Genomic DNA, 12,846 nt, shown 5'->3' with positions numbered 1-12,846 from the left:
CCCTCTGGGCTGAATCAAGGAGCTCTTGTTAAATCCAGCTTCTGTCACCAATCCTGCTCAAAACAGGAACCAAAAGAGCCCCACATTGCCTTCCCCCACCCCATCGTGTACCAGGTCCTTGCCAGGGCCGGCTGCCCACCAAGCATCTCTGAATTGTTATTCATGGGACAGGGAGGCTGCTCTGGCCACTCACCAGTCTGAGTCATCACCTCCTGTGAAAATCTATTTTTGTCATGTCTTTGTCTCTGGGAAGAAGCTGTGGTCCCTGCTGAGGAACAGGTCGGGACCACGGGCAGTGAGCCCTGCCCTGCTGCGATACCCAACTCATCCCAGCATGGGTGAGTGGGGCTGCACTGGTGCAGACGGGCTCACTCTTCCCCTCACTGCTAGAGTGGCATCAGCCAGAGGTGCAAACCTTGCCACCATGATCCTGCAACCTTTGGTAATAATATCTAGACAGTGCAAAGTCTACAATACGGCATCACTTCCCCTGGCAAGAAGCTTTGTAGAAGTGTGTGGCACTTTTTCCGCAGGGTTGCAGATAAAGGATACCACTCCCACCCTGATCTGCACACTGTGAGGTAGGGTGGCCTGGTGCAGCACTCACGTGGATTTCTTTCAAACCCACTTCCGCCTGGCAGCTACCAGGGTGGGCATGCAGCAGGCTGGGGGCAACATAGCAGGGTGCAATCCTTTGCCACTGTTAGCATGCAACAGGTTGGAGGTAGGTGGCCTCCCCTCATGTCATGGGGGTGCAGGCTTCTGTTTCCTTTGAATCCCATGCCAGTGCCCACTTGTCCCAGCACACTGAGTATTCACCCTCCCAGAGCGCTCACTGGCCTTGTCACCAGGGCCAGACGCCTATTGCTTGGGCTTTCTTCACATCCACCTGCCCAGACTACTCCGGCTCCACTTTTCCTCCTCAGCATTCCCTTCATCTCTACCTCTTCCCTGAACCACCCCATCTGTCTTCCTCTCCTCCTCCCCACAGCCTTACAACACCACAAGTCAGGCAGTTTCTTCCTGGCTCCAGGGTGAGAGTTTTGAGGGGCTGGGTTGCAATGCACTCTGTGGGGAGAAAGGGTGACTGTAACCTGTCAACAGCCAAGGCTGAGGAGTCTTTTGTAGCTCTGACTCCCTTGCTATCCACTCAAATATGCCTGGGGGGAAAGAAGAGGCAATCTTTACCGTTGTTTCATACCCAGCACCGGAGCTGTTTTAAACACACATGCTCCTGCTTCCCTGCCGGCTAGGAAGGATTTCCTGCCATTACTGAGTAGAGCTTGAAATTGATTTTGTTTGTTTTCCTTCTTCTGCTCCTCTTTTCTCAGCAGGGCTGTATCACCAAGGCCCCAGTGTGCCTGGGGAACAGGAGAAGGCATGGCACAGCTTTGTTGGAGCAAAGAGAAAGCGGTTGTCTGAAGTAGCTTGTTTATGAGCAGTTCAGACTAGAGTCAAAGTGGGGGAAGATTGAACGTGTGTCTTTATTTCCCAAATGGATAATATGGGGGTGTGGGGCAGAGAGCGAGGCTTCCCATGGCAGCTCTCTGCAACAGTTCCGTCTGAGGTAGAAGAGCAAGACAGCTAGGAAATGTGCTAGTTTAATTTTGGGGAGAAAGGCAAGGAGCAAAAGGCCCAAAAGACCATCACAGGGAATGACTGATTACGAGGCTCTCACCCTTGGGGTATCAAGGGGCTCTTTACTTCCAGCCCTGGCATCTCTCAGGGGAAAAATCATGCCTTGGAATATGCAGGAGCAGCATCCTCTCGCCGGAGCCTCCCGCCGGGCTGAGCTCGAGGCAGGGCTGGCCCCGTCCCCGGCTGCCCCAGGGGCGCCCTAGCTGCCCTTCCTGTCTCCTTGCCCGCTCGTTTCCCACCGCTCGGACTGCCGCCCTTGCAGCTCGGAGAGGGTGCTCAGCGGGAAGGGGGGGTCACTAAGAGGGGCATGGCCGGGGCCGCGGCCGGGGCGCTGGCGGCGGCGGGGGCGGTGCGGTGCCGTGCGGGCGGCGCCGCCCGGCACATATAAGCGCGGCGCGGTGCGGCGGGGCCCCGGCGCCGGTGCTGCTGCCGGTACCGTCCCTCCCCGCCAGCTCCCTCCGGGCTGCCCGTCCATTCCTCCGGCCGGCCGTCCTGCTCTCCATTCCCGCCCGCTTCGTTTTCTCGCCGTCCGCGGGCTCGGGCCCCCCACGCCGCTGCCACCCTGAAGTTTCTGGCGGTGCTGCTGGCGGCGGGCATGCTGGCTTTCCTTGGAGCCATCATCTGCATCATCGCCAGCGTCCACCCGGCCGGCACCGCTGCGCCCGCCGCCGCCGACAATGACTCGGCCGCCGCCGCCCTCCTGCCCGCCGACAAGGGGCTGGGAGCACTGCACGGCCCCGCCGAGGCTCTGGCCAGCGCCGGGCCGCGCCTGCCGGGGGGGCCGCCGCTCTTCAGCCGCTTCGTCTGCACCCCGCTGAGCACCGAGTGCCCGGCCACCGGCACTGGCACCACCGCCGGCAGCGCCGCCGGCCCCGAGGAGCTGCTGGCGCTGCGGAGCGCGGCGGCCCAGCTGCGTCGCACGGCGCTGGAGCAGAAGGAGCAGATCCGCATGGACCAGGAGACCATCCGAGAGCTCACCGGCAAGCTCAGCCGCTGCGAGGGCGGCCTGCGGAGCCCCCCCGCCGCCGCCGGGCTCCGCGCCGCCCCGCGCCCCGGCACCATGGGCCACCCTCCGGACGAGCCGCCCGCCGTGCGGGAGCTAGAGGAGGCTGTCCGCATTCTCAAAGACCGAATCGACCGGATAGAGGTGCGAGGGATGCTCCTGGAGGTCTGGGAGGGATGCTCCCAGGGGATGATGCTCCCAGGGAAAGATGCTCCTGGGTGTCTGGGAGGGATGCTCCCAGGGGGATGATGCTCCCAGGGAAAGATGCTCCCACTCGTGCCATTCCCAAATGCAGCCACATGCATCCCGAACTAGCTCATCCCCCTCATGAGGCTTCAGGAAAGTTGTCCTTGCTTCCCTCTTTCCTGAGATCTCTGTCCAGGAGCAAGGTACTCACCTTGAGCCCCCCTCTCTTCTTTCCATGCAGGGTAGTCCCAAAGCACCAGGCTGCCACACTTTCCCCCCAAGCAGGGTACCTTGTTTGCCCCTTAGCACCTGCCAAGGACTCCTCCTTAGCAGATTGGCAGCTCAGGGCCAGATCCTGCCCTTTAGCAAAAAGGTAAATCCAATCTGATGCCATCATGGTTATGAATAGGATGTCTCATAAAGTAAAGTGCAGTGCCACCCACTGTGAGCCTGGCACCCTTTCCCCACATGGTCCATAGGAGCTGGAGAGAGAAGGGCACAGCTGGAGTCATTCACTGTGCCCATTCCTGGGGCATTGGGCTGTTGGCATGTGGGATGCAGACCCCTGGTCCCCGTTCTGTAGCAGTTGTGCAGCGTGTGCCTGGCAGGCTCAGCCCTGGCCCAGCCACAATCCAGTGGCACCAAAGGCTCTACCATGATGTTTGTCATGGGGCACATCATGGAGTGCATGTCAGTGTTGATTTACCTGGGCTGATTTGGGCTTAGCAGTCCCATGGAACTTGGCAGACTTTGCAGGATATGACCATGGCAATGGTTTTGGCACATGAGAGCTGCAAGAGGAGAGATGTCTGTGTTCCCTGTGGGAATTGCTTCAGGTAGGGCTGTTCCTTGAGGTCTGTCGGGTGTCAGAGCTGCCTACAAGGAGTCTCCTGGGAGTCCTTAACCTTCTCATCCTCCTGTTCAGTTCCCTGTTGACCTCTCCACTCTTCCCTGGAGCATGGAGCTAGGAGGGGGGTCATGAAGCACCTTATGGGGTCCCTCTCCTCAGCTTTGTGCTTCTGCTCTCTCTCACTACAGACATGTGGGTGCAGCAGCAGCAGACAACAGATGGGAAATTCAGAGCCACTAAGGTCACAGGCTGACAAATGAGACTGGGAGAGAGGGTTATTGTAATTGATGGAGATATGAACAGGAATAAAAAGACAGAGAATGGCAAACAAACACATGAACACAAGTAGGAAAAGAGCTGGAAGACCACAGAGGAAGCACCTGTGAACTACCAGGGTAATGCACACACAGGCATAAGAAAAAACACTGAGGTATGCCAGGCACATGCAAGGACAGTGGGATGTACAGCCTATCTGACACGTTGCCCAGAGCCACATGCAGCCAAATGGAGTGACAGACCCACCCCCAAAAAACCCTGCAGCCCTAAAAAAATGATTTTCCATCAGTAGAATAACACAGCAAGTATGCTTACTCAAAAAAAGTATTGGGGAAATAAGTCTCTGCACACATATACCGGACAATGAGTGGTGGAATGGTGCCCAGCATATCAGTTTGGATTTTGGGGAGCATCAGGCCATAGAGCCATGCTCTCCTTTGTGTGGCAGCATGAGCTGCCCTGGCCCCTCTCCTGGGGTTTCTGATAAAGATTTGGGGTAGAGGAGGAGGGTGAAGTTTGCAAGGATTGGAGCAGGCCGTCACATGCACCTAGGGAGCCTAAAGCGGTACTGGGACAAGGCTCATGCACACACTTGATAAGGAAGCCAAGTGGCACATGACCAAAGATGTTCAGTTTTGTGTTGCCAGGAGCCTGAGGGTCCCAAGCAAACTCTGCTAGGGAGACACAGCACCCTGAAGCTCAGTGAGCCTGCCAGGTGAGGAAATAGGGCAGCGTGTTACAGGTGGGGAGGACTTTGTCCTGGCTCCTGCCTGGTAAAAAATGTCACTTGTGTGCACCACACCCCTGTGATGGCTGCAGCCCAGCCAGCTGAGCCTCATGGTCACAGCTCAGTCATTCAGCAACAGTTGCCTGTGGCTTCCCTTTCCGAATTGCCTCCCACCCCAGGAGCAGATACCTAAAACTTCATGGTGGGGTACCTGCACTCTTCTGTCCCACTTGGCTCCAGCTGTCAGCTCTGGGAGCCTGGCTGGGATACTCCATGATATGGGAGGCACTCATCCCAAAAGATGACCTTTGGAGACCATCCCAGGGTGGCCCCCCAAGTGCTAAAGACTCTACAAAACCCGTTGGGAAGGAGAGGAAATGCTGCCAAGTCTATGGTGGCTTAGTCTCAGAAGACAGATGACACAAAATGCCGTGAGCCGCTCTGGGAAGGCTGCATCCCAGGGAGTCTCCAGTCGAGTTTGCCAGCAGGGATTACTGCTGGATGCTTCAGCGCTGCAACTGCGGAGAAGGGGCTGGTGGAAGATTGCTGATCTAATCTGGACACTCTCAGTCCTGTCTGTAAGACATAACAAGATTTATTTATGCACTGAAAAACCTATTAAGGCATTTGCTTCTTAATTTTGTTGGCATGGAGAAGGATTTCCCAGGAGAGGACGAAGGGAGGGCCCCCACGGTTTCACTCTTTGTCCCTTGTCATTTGTGTGGGGTCAGGCTAGCATCAGCACAGCATTCACACGTCTTCCCTCACCTCTTCCTAACGCCACCCAAGGCACTGGTCATCCTTTCCTCATGCACAGCAGCCTAGTTAGGCTTTTTCATCCTGGTTTTGAGGGTTCCTTCTTTCTGTCAGCACATGTTCATGTCTGTACACTCTGGTGCATCTTGGAACACAGAGCCAAGGGACCAAGGTGCTCCTTTTCTATGCTTTTAGTTATTGCTGCATATGGAAAGGGATCGGGGAGAGAATCACCTTGGCTGCCTGGGCTATGCCGAGATGCAGATGCCCCTCTTCTCCCCATCATACCTTGCAGGAGAGGGGACAGCCTGATGGACTCCATGGGGGACCTCGTGGTATTGCAACAGACTCTTTGCTCAGCTGGTTCGTGGCTGTGCCATTGTGGCTGGTGACCCGGCTGCTGGCAGAAAACCCTTGGGTAAGGGAATGGGAATGGTAGTGACCTAGCTGCTTCCTCTCCAGCAGTTGGCAGACATAAACACCCAAACTGTGATAGTCCCAGCCTCCCTGAGCAAGGTTTTAGGAGGATAGGATCAATGGTGAGCCCTTCTCTTGTGAGGAAGAGGGAAAGGCTGACACATCCCTGTTTTTCTTCTACTCCATGCAGTCCCTTTTGGAGTTAAATGATCCCCAAGGTCCTGTCTGGGTCCAAAAAACCCTGGTGCAGCAGGTGTGCTGTCCTGCAGCAGTGAGCATCCCAGGGTAGCAGCCACTGAGGAGTTTTGTGCAGGTTGTCAGGATTCATGGGTCTAAGGAACAGAATGGGTCTCCTGTGTGTATGCACCCAGCTGAGCATCATGATCCCTGGGATGTGCCAGGGCTCCATCTCACAGGCATTGTCCTGTGCCTCTGCATGCCCTGTCCCAGCAGCCAAGCTGGGCACTGGTGTGCTGGGGTGTGAGGGGGAGCAGCAGCGCCCAGATTTGCCACTGCATTAGTAAATGAGACTCTGATGTCCTTATGTAAATCAAACTGCATTTGCTGACTGAGGGCTGCGGCTCTAGTGAGCTGGAATGTCTGCCACAGCCCCCTGCTCCCACCTCCCCCTCCCCACCCCCTGCAAGCTGCTGACATTTAATGTGATTAATATTACCTGGCATCTTTCAATCTTTTTTACCAGTTCTGGTGGCCAAAAAGCATGGAACGAGCCTCCCCCACACCAACTGCCCACTCCCCTGCTGCCTGTGCAGCGACAGATGGGAAGCTGCGTGCCTGCCAAACAGCCAGGGAGAAGGCACTTCTCCCCCTCCCCAAAGGTCACCAGTAAATAACAGCTGCACATCAACCATTAATAATTTTGCAAATAATTTGCCTTGTGAGAAAGATGCTTGAGCAGCAGCTCAGAGATGAGGATCATGGCTTGGGGATGCAGCCCAGTCTGGTATCAGGGGGATCATCGAGCATAACTCAGCTCCACAGTGAGAATGGGGAGTCCAGTCTCCCGTCCAGCCATCGGCTGGCTGTGGGGATATGGATGGTGTTTGCTGGAATGGCTCTGAAACCCTGCCAGATGAGGGTACTGGCTACAAACCCTTTCCAGAAGAACATGGGGTCATCAATGGTTCAGCTGGCCATGTGGCTATGGCTTTAGGTGCTCCAGCTGCCAACTTGAAAGGACCAGCAAGAGCTGGAGAGACGGCTGGATGGGGAAAAAACTCAGGAGGGGGGAAGAGAGTGAATGAAAGGGGAAAGATACAGTGTGTGTGCATGGAGAGAAGCACCAGGAAGAGATGCTCCAAAGCCAGAGAAATGAAAAAACCATAGGGAGAAAAGTTACAGAGGGAAGAAAATAGCAGCAGGGAAAAAAGCAGGAGGAAAAGGGAGGTTAAAAAAAGTACTCAGTCACTACTGAATAATGTACGGCAGGCTATCGGGGGCTAGTGAGAGTGACAAAATCTTCCAGCTTTTTCTTTTTTCATCATTAACAGATGGAGCCATGCATGAAAGCAGGGATGTAGGCTCTAAACCTGCAGCTCAAGCAATCAAAGCGTGCGGCAGACAGGAGTGTGCCAGCCTCTGCTGTAGCCAGGCAGCCTGAAAGGATGAGAAAAGCTCTTGGAGCCCAGGGGATATGGCTATAGAGGCAAAGGCAACCCCATCCCACCTATGCTGCCTCCTACCAATGCAGCCAGCCCAGCTTGGGTACAAAAGCAGACAGCCCCAGGTGGGAATTATCTCTGCCAGGAGGATGAGAATTAACCTTTCTACTTCCCTTCCCTCCTGCCATCTCTACCCTGTCTTTCATCCAGTGGATCCCCAGGACCCCTTAAAAAAAAAAGCTCCTTTTCCATTGGCTAATCCTTAAATTTTGCAAAGACCAAAGGTAGGATGCTCTTTGTTGGGTACTTTTCCCTTACCAGAGAGGTTTTGCTCTCATTGCAAGAGCATCCTTACTGCTGGCCAGAGCAAGCCGGCAGTGAGACCTGGCATTTGGTCAGGGCTGACAGATGTCCCCAGTACAACCTCTCTTCTCTTGCTGGGTTTTTCTTTTCCAGGTTGGTTTTCCTCACAGAACCTGTGGGTGTGCCTTGGCAGACCCTGCTGGCAGCTCTTGCAGACCTTGGGGCATCACGACTTTCATTTTATTTGTAGCCTGAGCATGTTGTCACCCAGAGCAGGTACATTTGTGCTCACACCATTTCCTCACTTTTCCTCTCCCTGCTGCTCCAATCCACCAAGGCTGCATCCTGCAGAGCCAAACCTGACTTTCCTCCAGCCTTCCTCTCCCCTCTGTTGTTCGTGATGGTTAGCAAAGATTAGGGGTGACATGGGCAGGCATCCTTCCCCTTCAGCTTTGTGTATGTGATTATCAAGTCCTGTCCACCCTGGAGAAGCTGGATGTAAGAAAGAAGAAAAAGCAGAAAGCCAGAACCACAGGTGAGCATGCTGACCTCCCCCAGGTCAGCTATGAGGCAGGAGGGAGGCTGTTCAGATCGACAGGGATGGTATCTCCCATGTCCTGCCAGTACAAGCCATGTAAATGTCCACAGCTGAAGCAGCCATGCAGATTCCTCAGTGCCAGAGGAGCCAAGGCAAGGGTCTCCATGGCTGCTCCAGCACCCCTACAAAGGTCTGGCAACACAGAGAAGGTGGTTGTCATCTTTCAGAGCCTATGGCAGAGACACTAATGCACTAAGGACACAGGGAAAGAAGAGGGCTCCTATTTACAGAGAAACTCCAGGAGCATGGCAACGGGTCACGTTCTCCCTTCCTGACTAGTTTTCTTCCAACTAGGATGGCCAGCTGGGATGGGGTTCTGGGATCTTTGCAGAGTACAGTAGCAGCTGGGAGCATCTTCACCATGTTGGATTTGCCATGGGAAGAGTTTTGGTCTGAGTGTTAACCCTGATGGGACAAGACAGGCTTAGTGTCCCCAGGTGATGGCTCATGCCTTGAGGACCAGAGCCAGACGACAGCCTGGCACCAGTCCCACTTCTCCCTGTCACCCTGGTGGCCTGGGAGAGGTTTGCTTATGGAGAGCTACCTGGCACACGTGCACACACCCCTGCACACCAGCTGAGCTCAGGTAAGAGGATTACAGTCCCATTAAGTGATATTAGTGTGCTGGCACACTAACTAGCTACTGGGTAAGCAGCTTCATGAGCAGCAGGAGTGGCCAGGAGCCCCAGGGTCCTGCCTGTATAATTTCTTTATTGTAGGAGGCTGCCTGCAGGAGCAGAGCAAGGGATGACCCAAACATCCTATCCTTGCTCTGTCTCTGAAGCAGCAGAAAGTCACGAAGAGCAGCCAAGCTTCATTTTACAGTAATGATCTCAACAGGGGCTCTGAGATGGGAGGTACAAAATCAGCTGGAGGCTCTTGGAGAAGACCCCAGTGAGGATTTGGGATGTCATCCCAGCACTACCTGTAGTGCTGCAGGCTGGACATGACCTTATTTAAACTCTTATAGTGACACTGTGCTGAATTTTTTCTTTTGTGCCTCCTATTCCCACCATTGTGGCTGCTGCCAAATGCAGCAGGAGCTGCCAGCCCGCACCAATGGCTCAGCACCCACTGCCCCGGCACTTGCCCGTGATGCCCTCCACACCAAGATGGAGCAGCTGGAGGAGCAGCTCCTTTCCAAGATCCTGACCCTACAGAAGGAGCGCCAGGCTGCCAGCACTGACCGCAGCCAGCAGCATCACAACATCGAGAAGGAGCTGAACTCCCTCCAGAACCGCGTGACGGAGCTGGAGCATGGTGAGTGCCGACGGTGGTGGGGCGGAGGGTTCCTACCCCAAGGTACATCACCAGGAGAGCCCCAGGACAGGTCACTCTTATCCCAGTTACAGGTGCTGATCTTCCTCTCTCCTCCTCATCCTTGATACGTAGGATCACTGGGCTACAGCCCTCCTGATGCCTTCAAGGTGACCATCCCGGTGCAGAACAACTACATGTATGCCCGCATGCAGAAGAGCCTGCCAGAGCTGTACGCCTTCACCATCTGCATGTGGCTGAAGTCCAAGGCCCTGGCAGGCATTGGCACCCCATTCTCCTACTCTGTCCCAAGCCAAGCCAACGAGATTGTGCTGTTGGAGTGGGGCTCTAACCCCCTGGAACTGCTCATCAATGACAAGGTCAGCCCAGCTGCAGGAGGGGCAGGAGAGAAAACTCTGCCCTCATCTTCCCTGCTTCGATTTCTCTAGGAAATTATATTCGTAGGGGCACTGGTATGGGGACCTGGGAGGAAGGGGACCTCAGTTTATGGTGGAAGGCAGGAGGATTGGGAGGATGGCTCATTGGGGTGCATTTTGAGAGGGAGAAGCAGCACATCTGGATGTCTGTAGATTTTGGGAAGTCACCCCTACGATGGGGGTGCACTGCTTGCTCTGTAAGGGGCTGGGAAGACCCTGGGGTCCCCCAGCAGTCCTCCTGAGCACCGGGATCTTGCTCCTCTGTCAAAGGTTGCCCAGCTGCCACTGAGTCTGAAGGACAAGGCCTGGCACCACGTTTGCGTGGCATGGACCACCCGGGATGGCAAGTGGTCAGCATACCAGGATGGTGAACAGCGGGGTGCCGGCGAGAATCTGGCCTCCTGGCATTCTGTCAGGCCCCAGGGCATCATTATCCTGGGTCAGGAGCAGGTAGGTACCAGTTCAACACCAAGAGCTGCCAGTTAGCCTCGCTCTAATGGGCAATGGGTGGGGGGAAAAGCCCCCAAATGGGGCAAGGGGATGGGGCAGCGTGGGCAGGAGCCCTCAGCAGGGCAGTTGGCTCTCCTGCCTGCACATCCGGCCTCCAGGATGGCCATGTGCCCTCACTGTCTTCTCTTCCCTCTCCCTATCCCTTTGGCCTCCCTGCCTTGTCTTCTTGAATCTCTTCCATGCATACATCCCCTCTCCGCCTCGCCAACAAGCACCTTGCTCTGCTTCTCCCTAACTTCTCCCTCTCCCTTGCTTTTTCCCACTGGATGCATGTTCCTCCTCTTCTCTTCATCTCTGTCCAATCACCTCTCCTGCTCTTTCCCAGGACACCCTGGGGGGCCGCTTTGATGCCACACAGGCCTTCGTGGGAGAACTGGCGCAGTTTGGTGTGTGGGACCACATGCTGGCGCCAGCAGAGATCCTGGGCTTGGCTAACTGCACCTCCCACCTTCAAGGGAATGTGATCCAGTGGGATGACCAGGCAGTGGAGGTCTTTGGAGGTGCCAGCAAGGCGGGCTTTGCTGCCTGTGAGGAAGGGAGGAAGGCATGAGTGGCCCCCAGCCCTCTCCCCAGCACCAAGGAGCCCAGTGGCAGCCCTGAAGCAGGAAGCCCTTTCTCCCCTCCCAGACCACTAAGCCTTGCTGGGGCAATACTTGAGCCCCTCATGCTGGTGTCCCAGGAGGGAGAGGGGCCCCTGGAAGCCTCCCTGTTGTCCCTGTGCTGGTGTTGTGGCTTGTCCTCATTCCTGGAAGCTGTCTCCTGAGTCTCATCTTGCCTCACTTCTGTTTTAGATGGAACTTGCTGTACCTGCAGGTGTTCTTGGTACAGTGAGGGTCCTCACCATGTAAAACCTAACAGGGAGTGGGAAGGAGGACTCCATCTACTTTGAGTGCAGTCCAGCCTCAGTGGGATGCCAGGGTGCAGGCATCACCTGAACACATCCTTTTTCCTTATTTATTTCTAGCAACCTCCTTGTCTGGTTTTATGAGCCTGCATTCCAGGATCTCACCTCCAGCCCCATCCTTCTCCTGCTGCCTTGGTTTTTCAAATGTGGCCCCAGGGAAGCTGAGGGAGAATGACACAGTATCAAATCTGTGTCATTCAAAATCAGTGGCACAGTATTTATCCACCTGCATCCCTTTCCCTGCCTCTGCTGCCTGTTTGGGCAGGGCTGCCCAAGGGGGGCCAGGCTTTTGAGGCAGAGGGAAGAGAGCACTCCCAACCACTTCCAAGCTGGGGGATGAGTCAGTCACCAAGGAAATGGGGGGACAGAGGCAAAGCATCTCCCCCAGCGCTGGCCAAGGGGGAAAGAGTGCAGCACTGCCATCAAAGGGAGCAAAAGCAAAAAAAAGGGATGGAGGATGGTGACGGTCAGAGAAGCCCTGACCTCCATCCCTCAGTCTTTTGGTACTGAATTGGGCTACTGCCCTTGGTTGCACCTAGGTCCCTAGGTTCTTTAGCTGCTCCTTGCCAGGAACAGGGCTGCCACTGACCTTGAAACTGGGAGGGTGAAAGAGTTGACTGATGTTTTCCCTGTGGAGTGCCTGAGAATATGCTTTTTCCACATTGTGTGGTCACCAACATCTTGATATGTGATTGTGTGTACGTGCACATGTTTGTGTCTGGGGGATGGGGTGGGAGGGTTATTTTGGGGCTCTCATGGTTGCTTAATGCAGTGTTCAGCTTCCAGTGTTTGCCCCTACCCCAAGTCCCACTTTGGGTGACAGCTGCCCCTGCCCCTGGGAGAGGCAAAGCTGGCAGAATGAACACCCCTGCCACGCCCCATGCCCCCCCTCAGGTTCTCTGCCAGTGCTGGGGTGGCTCGGCCCACTGGGGATGGCACAGCGGGGATGAGGAGCAGCCCTTGTGCCAAGTGGGAACACCATGACCTTTGTGCACCCTGAGGAGCTTCCCCCTCTCTCTCGCTTGCTTGCACGCTTTCTCTAATGCACGTTTGTGAAAAGGGCCCCTGACACGCACCCGTGTTGGGACATTTCTTTTGTAAAGCTGATTGTGAACAATAAAAGTGATGTTTTCTGTTCGAGCCTCCTGCAGAGCATGAGGTTGCTGGGGGGATGGACGGGACTGGTCACCCAGCATGAGGTGACCTTCCCCAGGGTGCTTAGGGTTGCATCACTGAAGGGAGTTGGCTGAGCCCACCATTGGCATTACAGGAATATATCACAGGGCTTTGGTATTAGTGCCCCAGAGGGGCAGGGGATGGCATCACAGTCTGGCCACCTTTGATCTACCCCACTGCAGAACT

At 55.4% G+C, this 12,846-nt stretch overlaps 1 protein-coding gene across 4 annotated transcripts; it reads left to right on the top strand.

Annotated features, from left to right (window-relative positions):
* The first annotated feature begins 1,888 nt into the window (after positions 1–1,888).
* Positions 1,889–12,624, top strand: NPTXR (neuronal pentraxin receptor). 4 transcript variants are annotated; one of them, XM_063395925.1, is made up of 5 exons: positions 1,889–2,785; positions 9,417–9,636; positions 9,769–10,013; positions 10,341–10,520; positions 10,793–12,624. In XM_063395925.1, the coding sequence occupies exons 1-5, from the start codon at positions 2,234–2,236 to the stop codon at positions 11,042–11,044; spliced, it is 1,449 nt and encodes a 482-aa protein (XP_063251995.1). In that variant the 5' UTR covers positions 1,889–2,233; the 3' UTR covers positions 11,045–12,624. The 4 variants fall into 4 exon arrangements, with proteins under 4 accessions (XP_063251995.1, XP_063251993.1, XP_063251997.1 ...); XM_063395923.1 differs by having other exon boundaries at positions 1,892–2,785; positions 9,414–9,636; XM_063395927.1 differs by having other exon boundaries at positions 1,894–2,785; positions 9,414–9,636; positions 11,545–12,624.
* The last annotated feature ends 222 nt before the right edge of the window (positions 12,625–12,846 follow it).

The sequence above is a fragment of the Prinia subflava genome, chromosome 4, assembly GCF_021018805.1.
Source record: "Prinia subflava isolate CZ2003 ecotype Zambia chromosome 4, Cam_Psub_1.2, whole genome shotgun sequence".
NCBI classification, from domain to species: Eukaryota; Metazoa; Chordata; class Aves; order Passeriformes; family Cisticolidae; genus Prinia; species Prinia subflava.
This window is presented reverse-complemented; position numbering and strand designations above follow the sequence as displayed.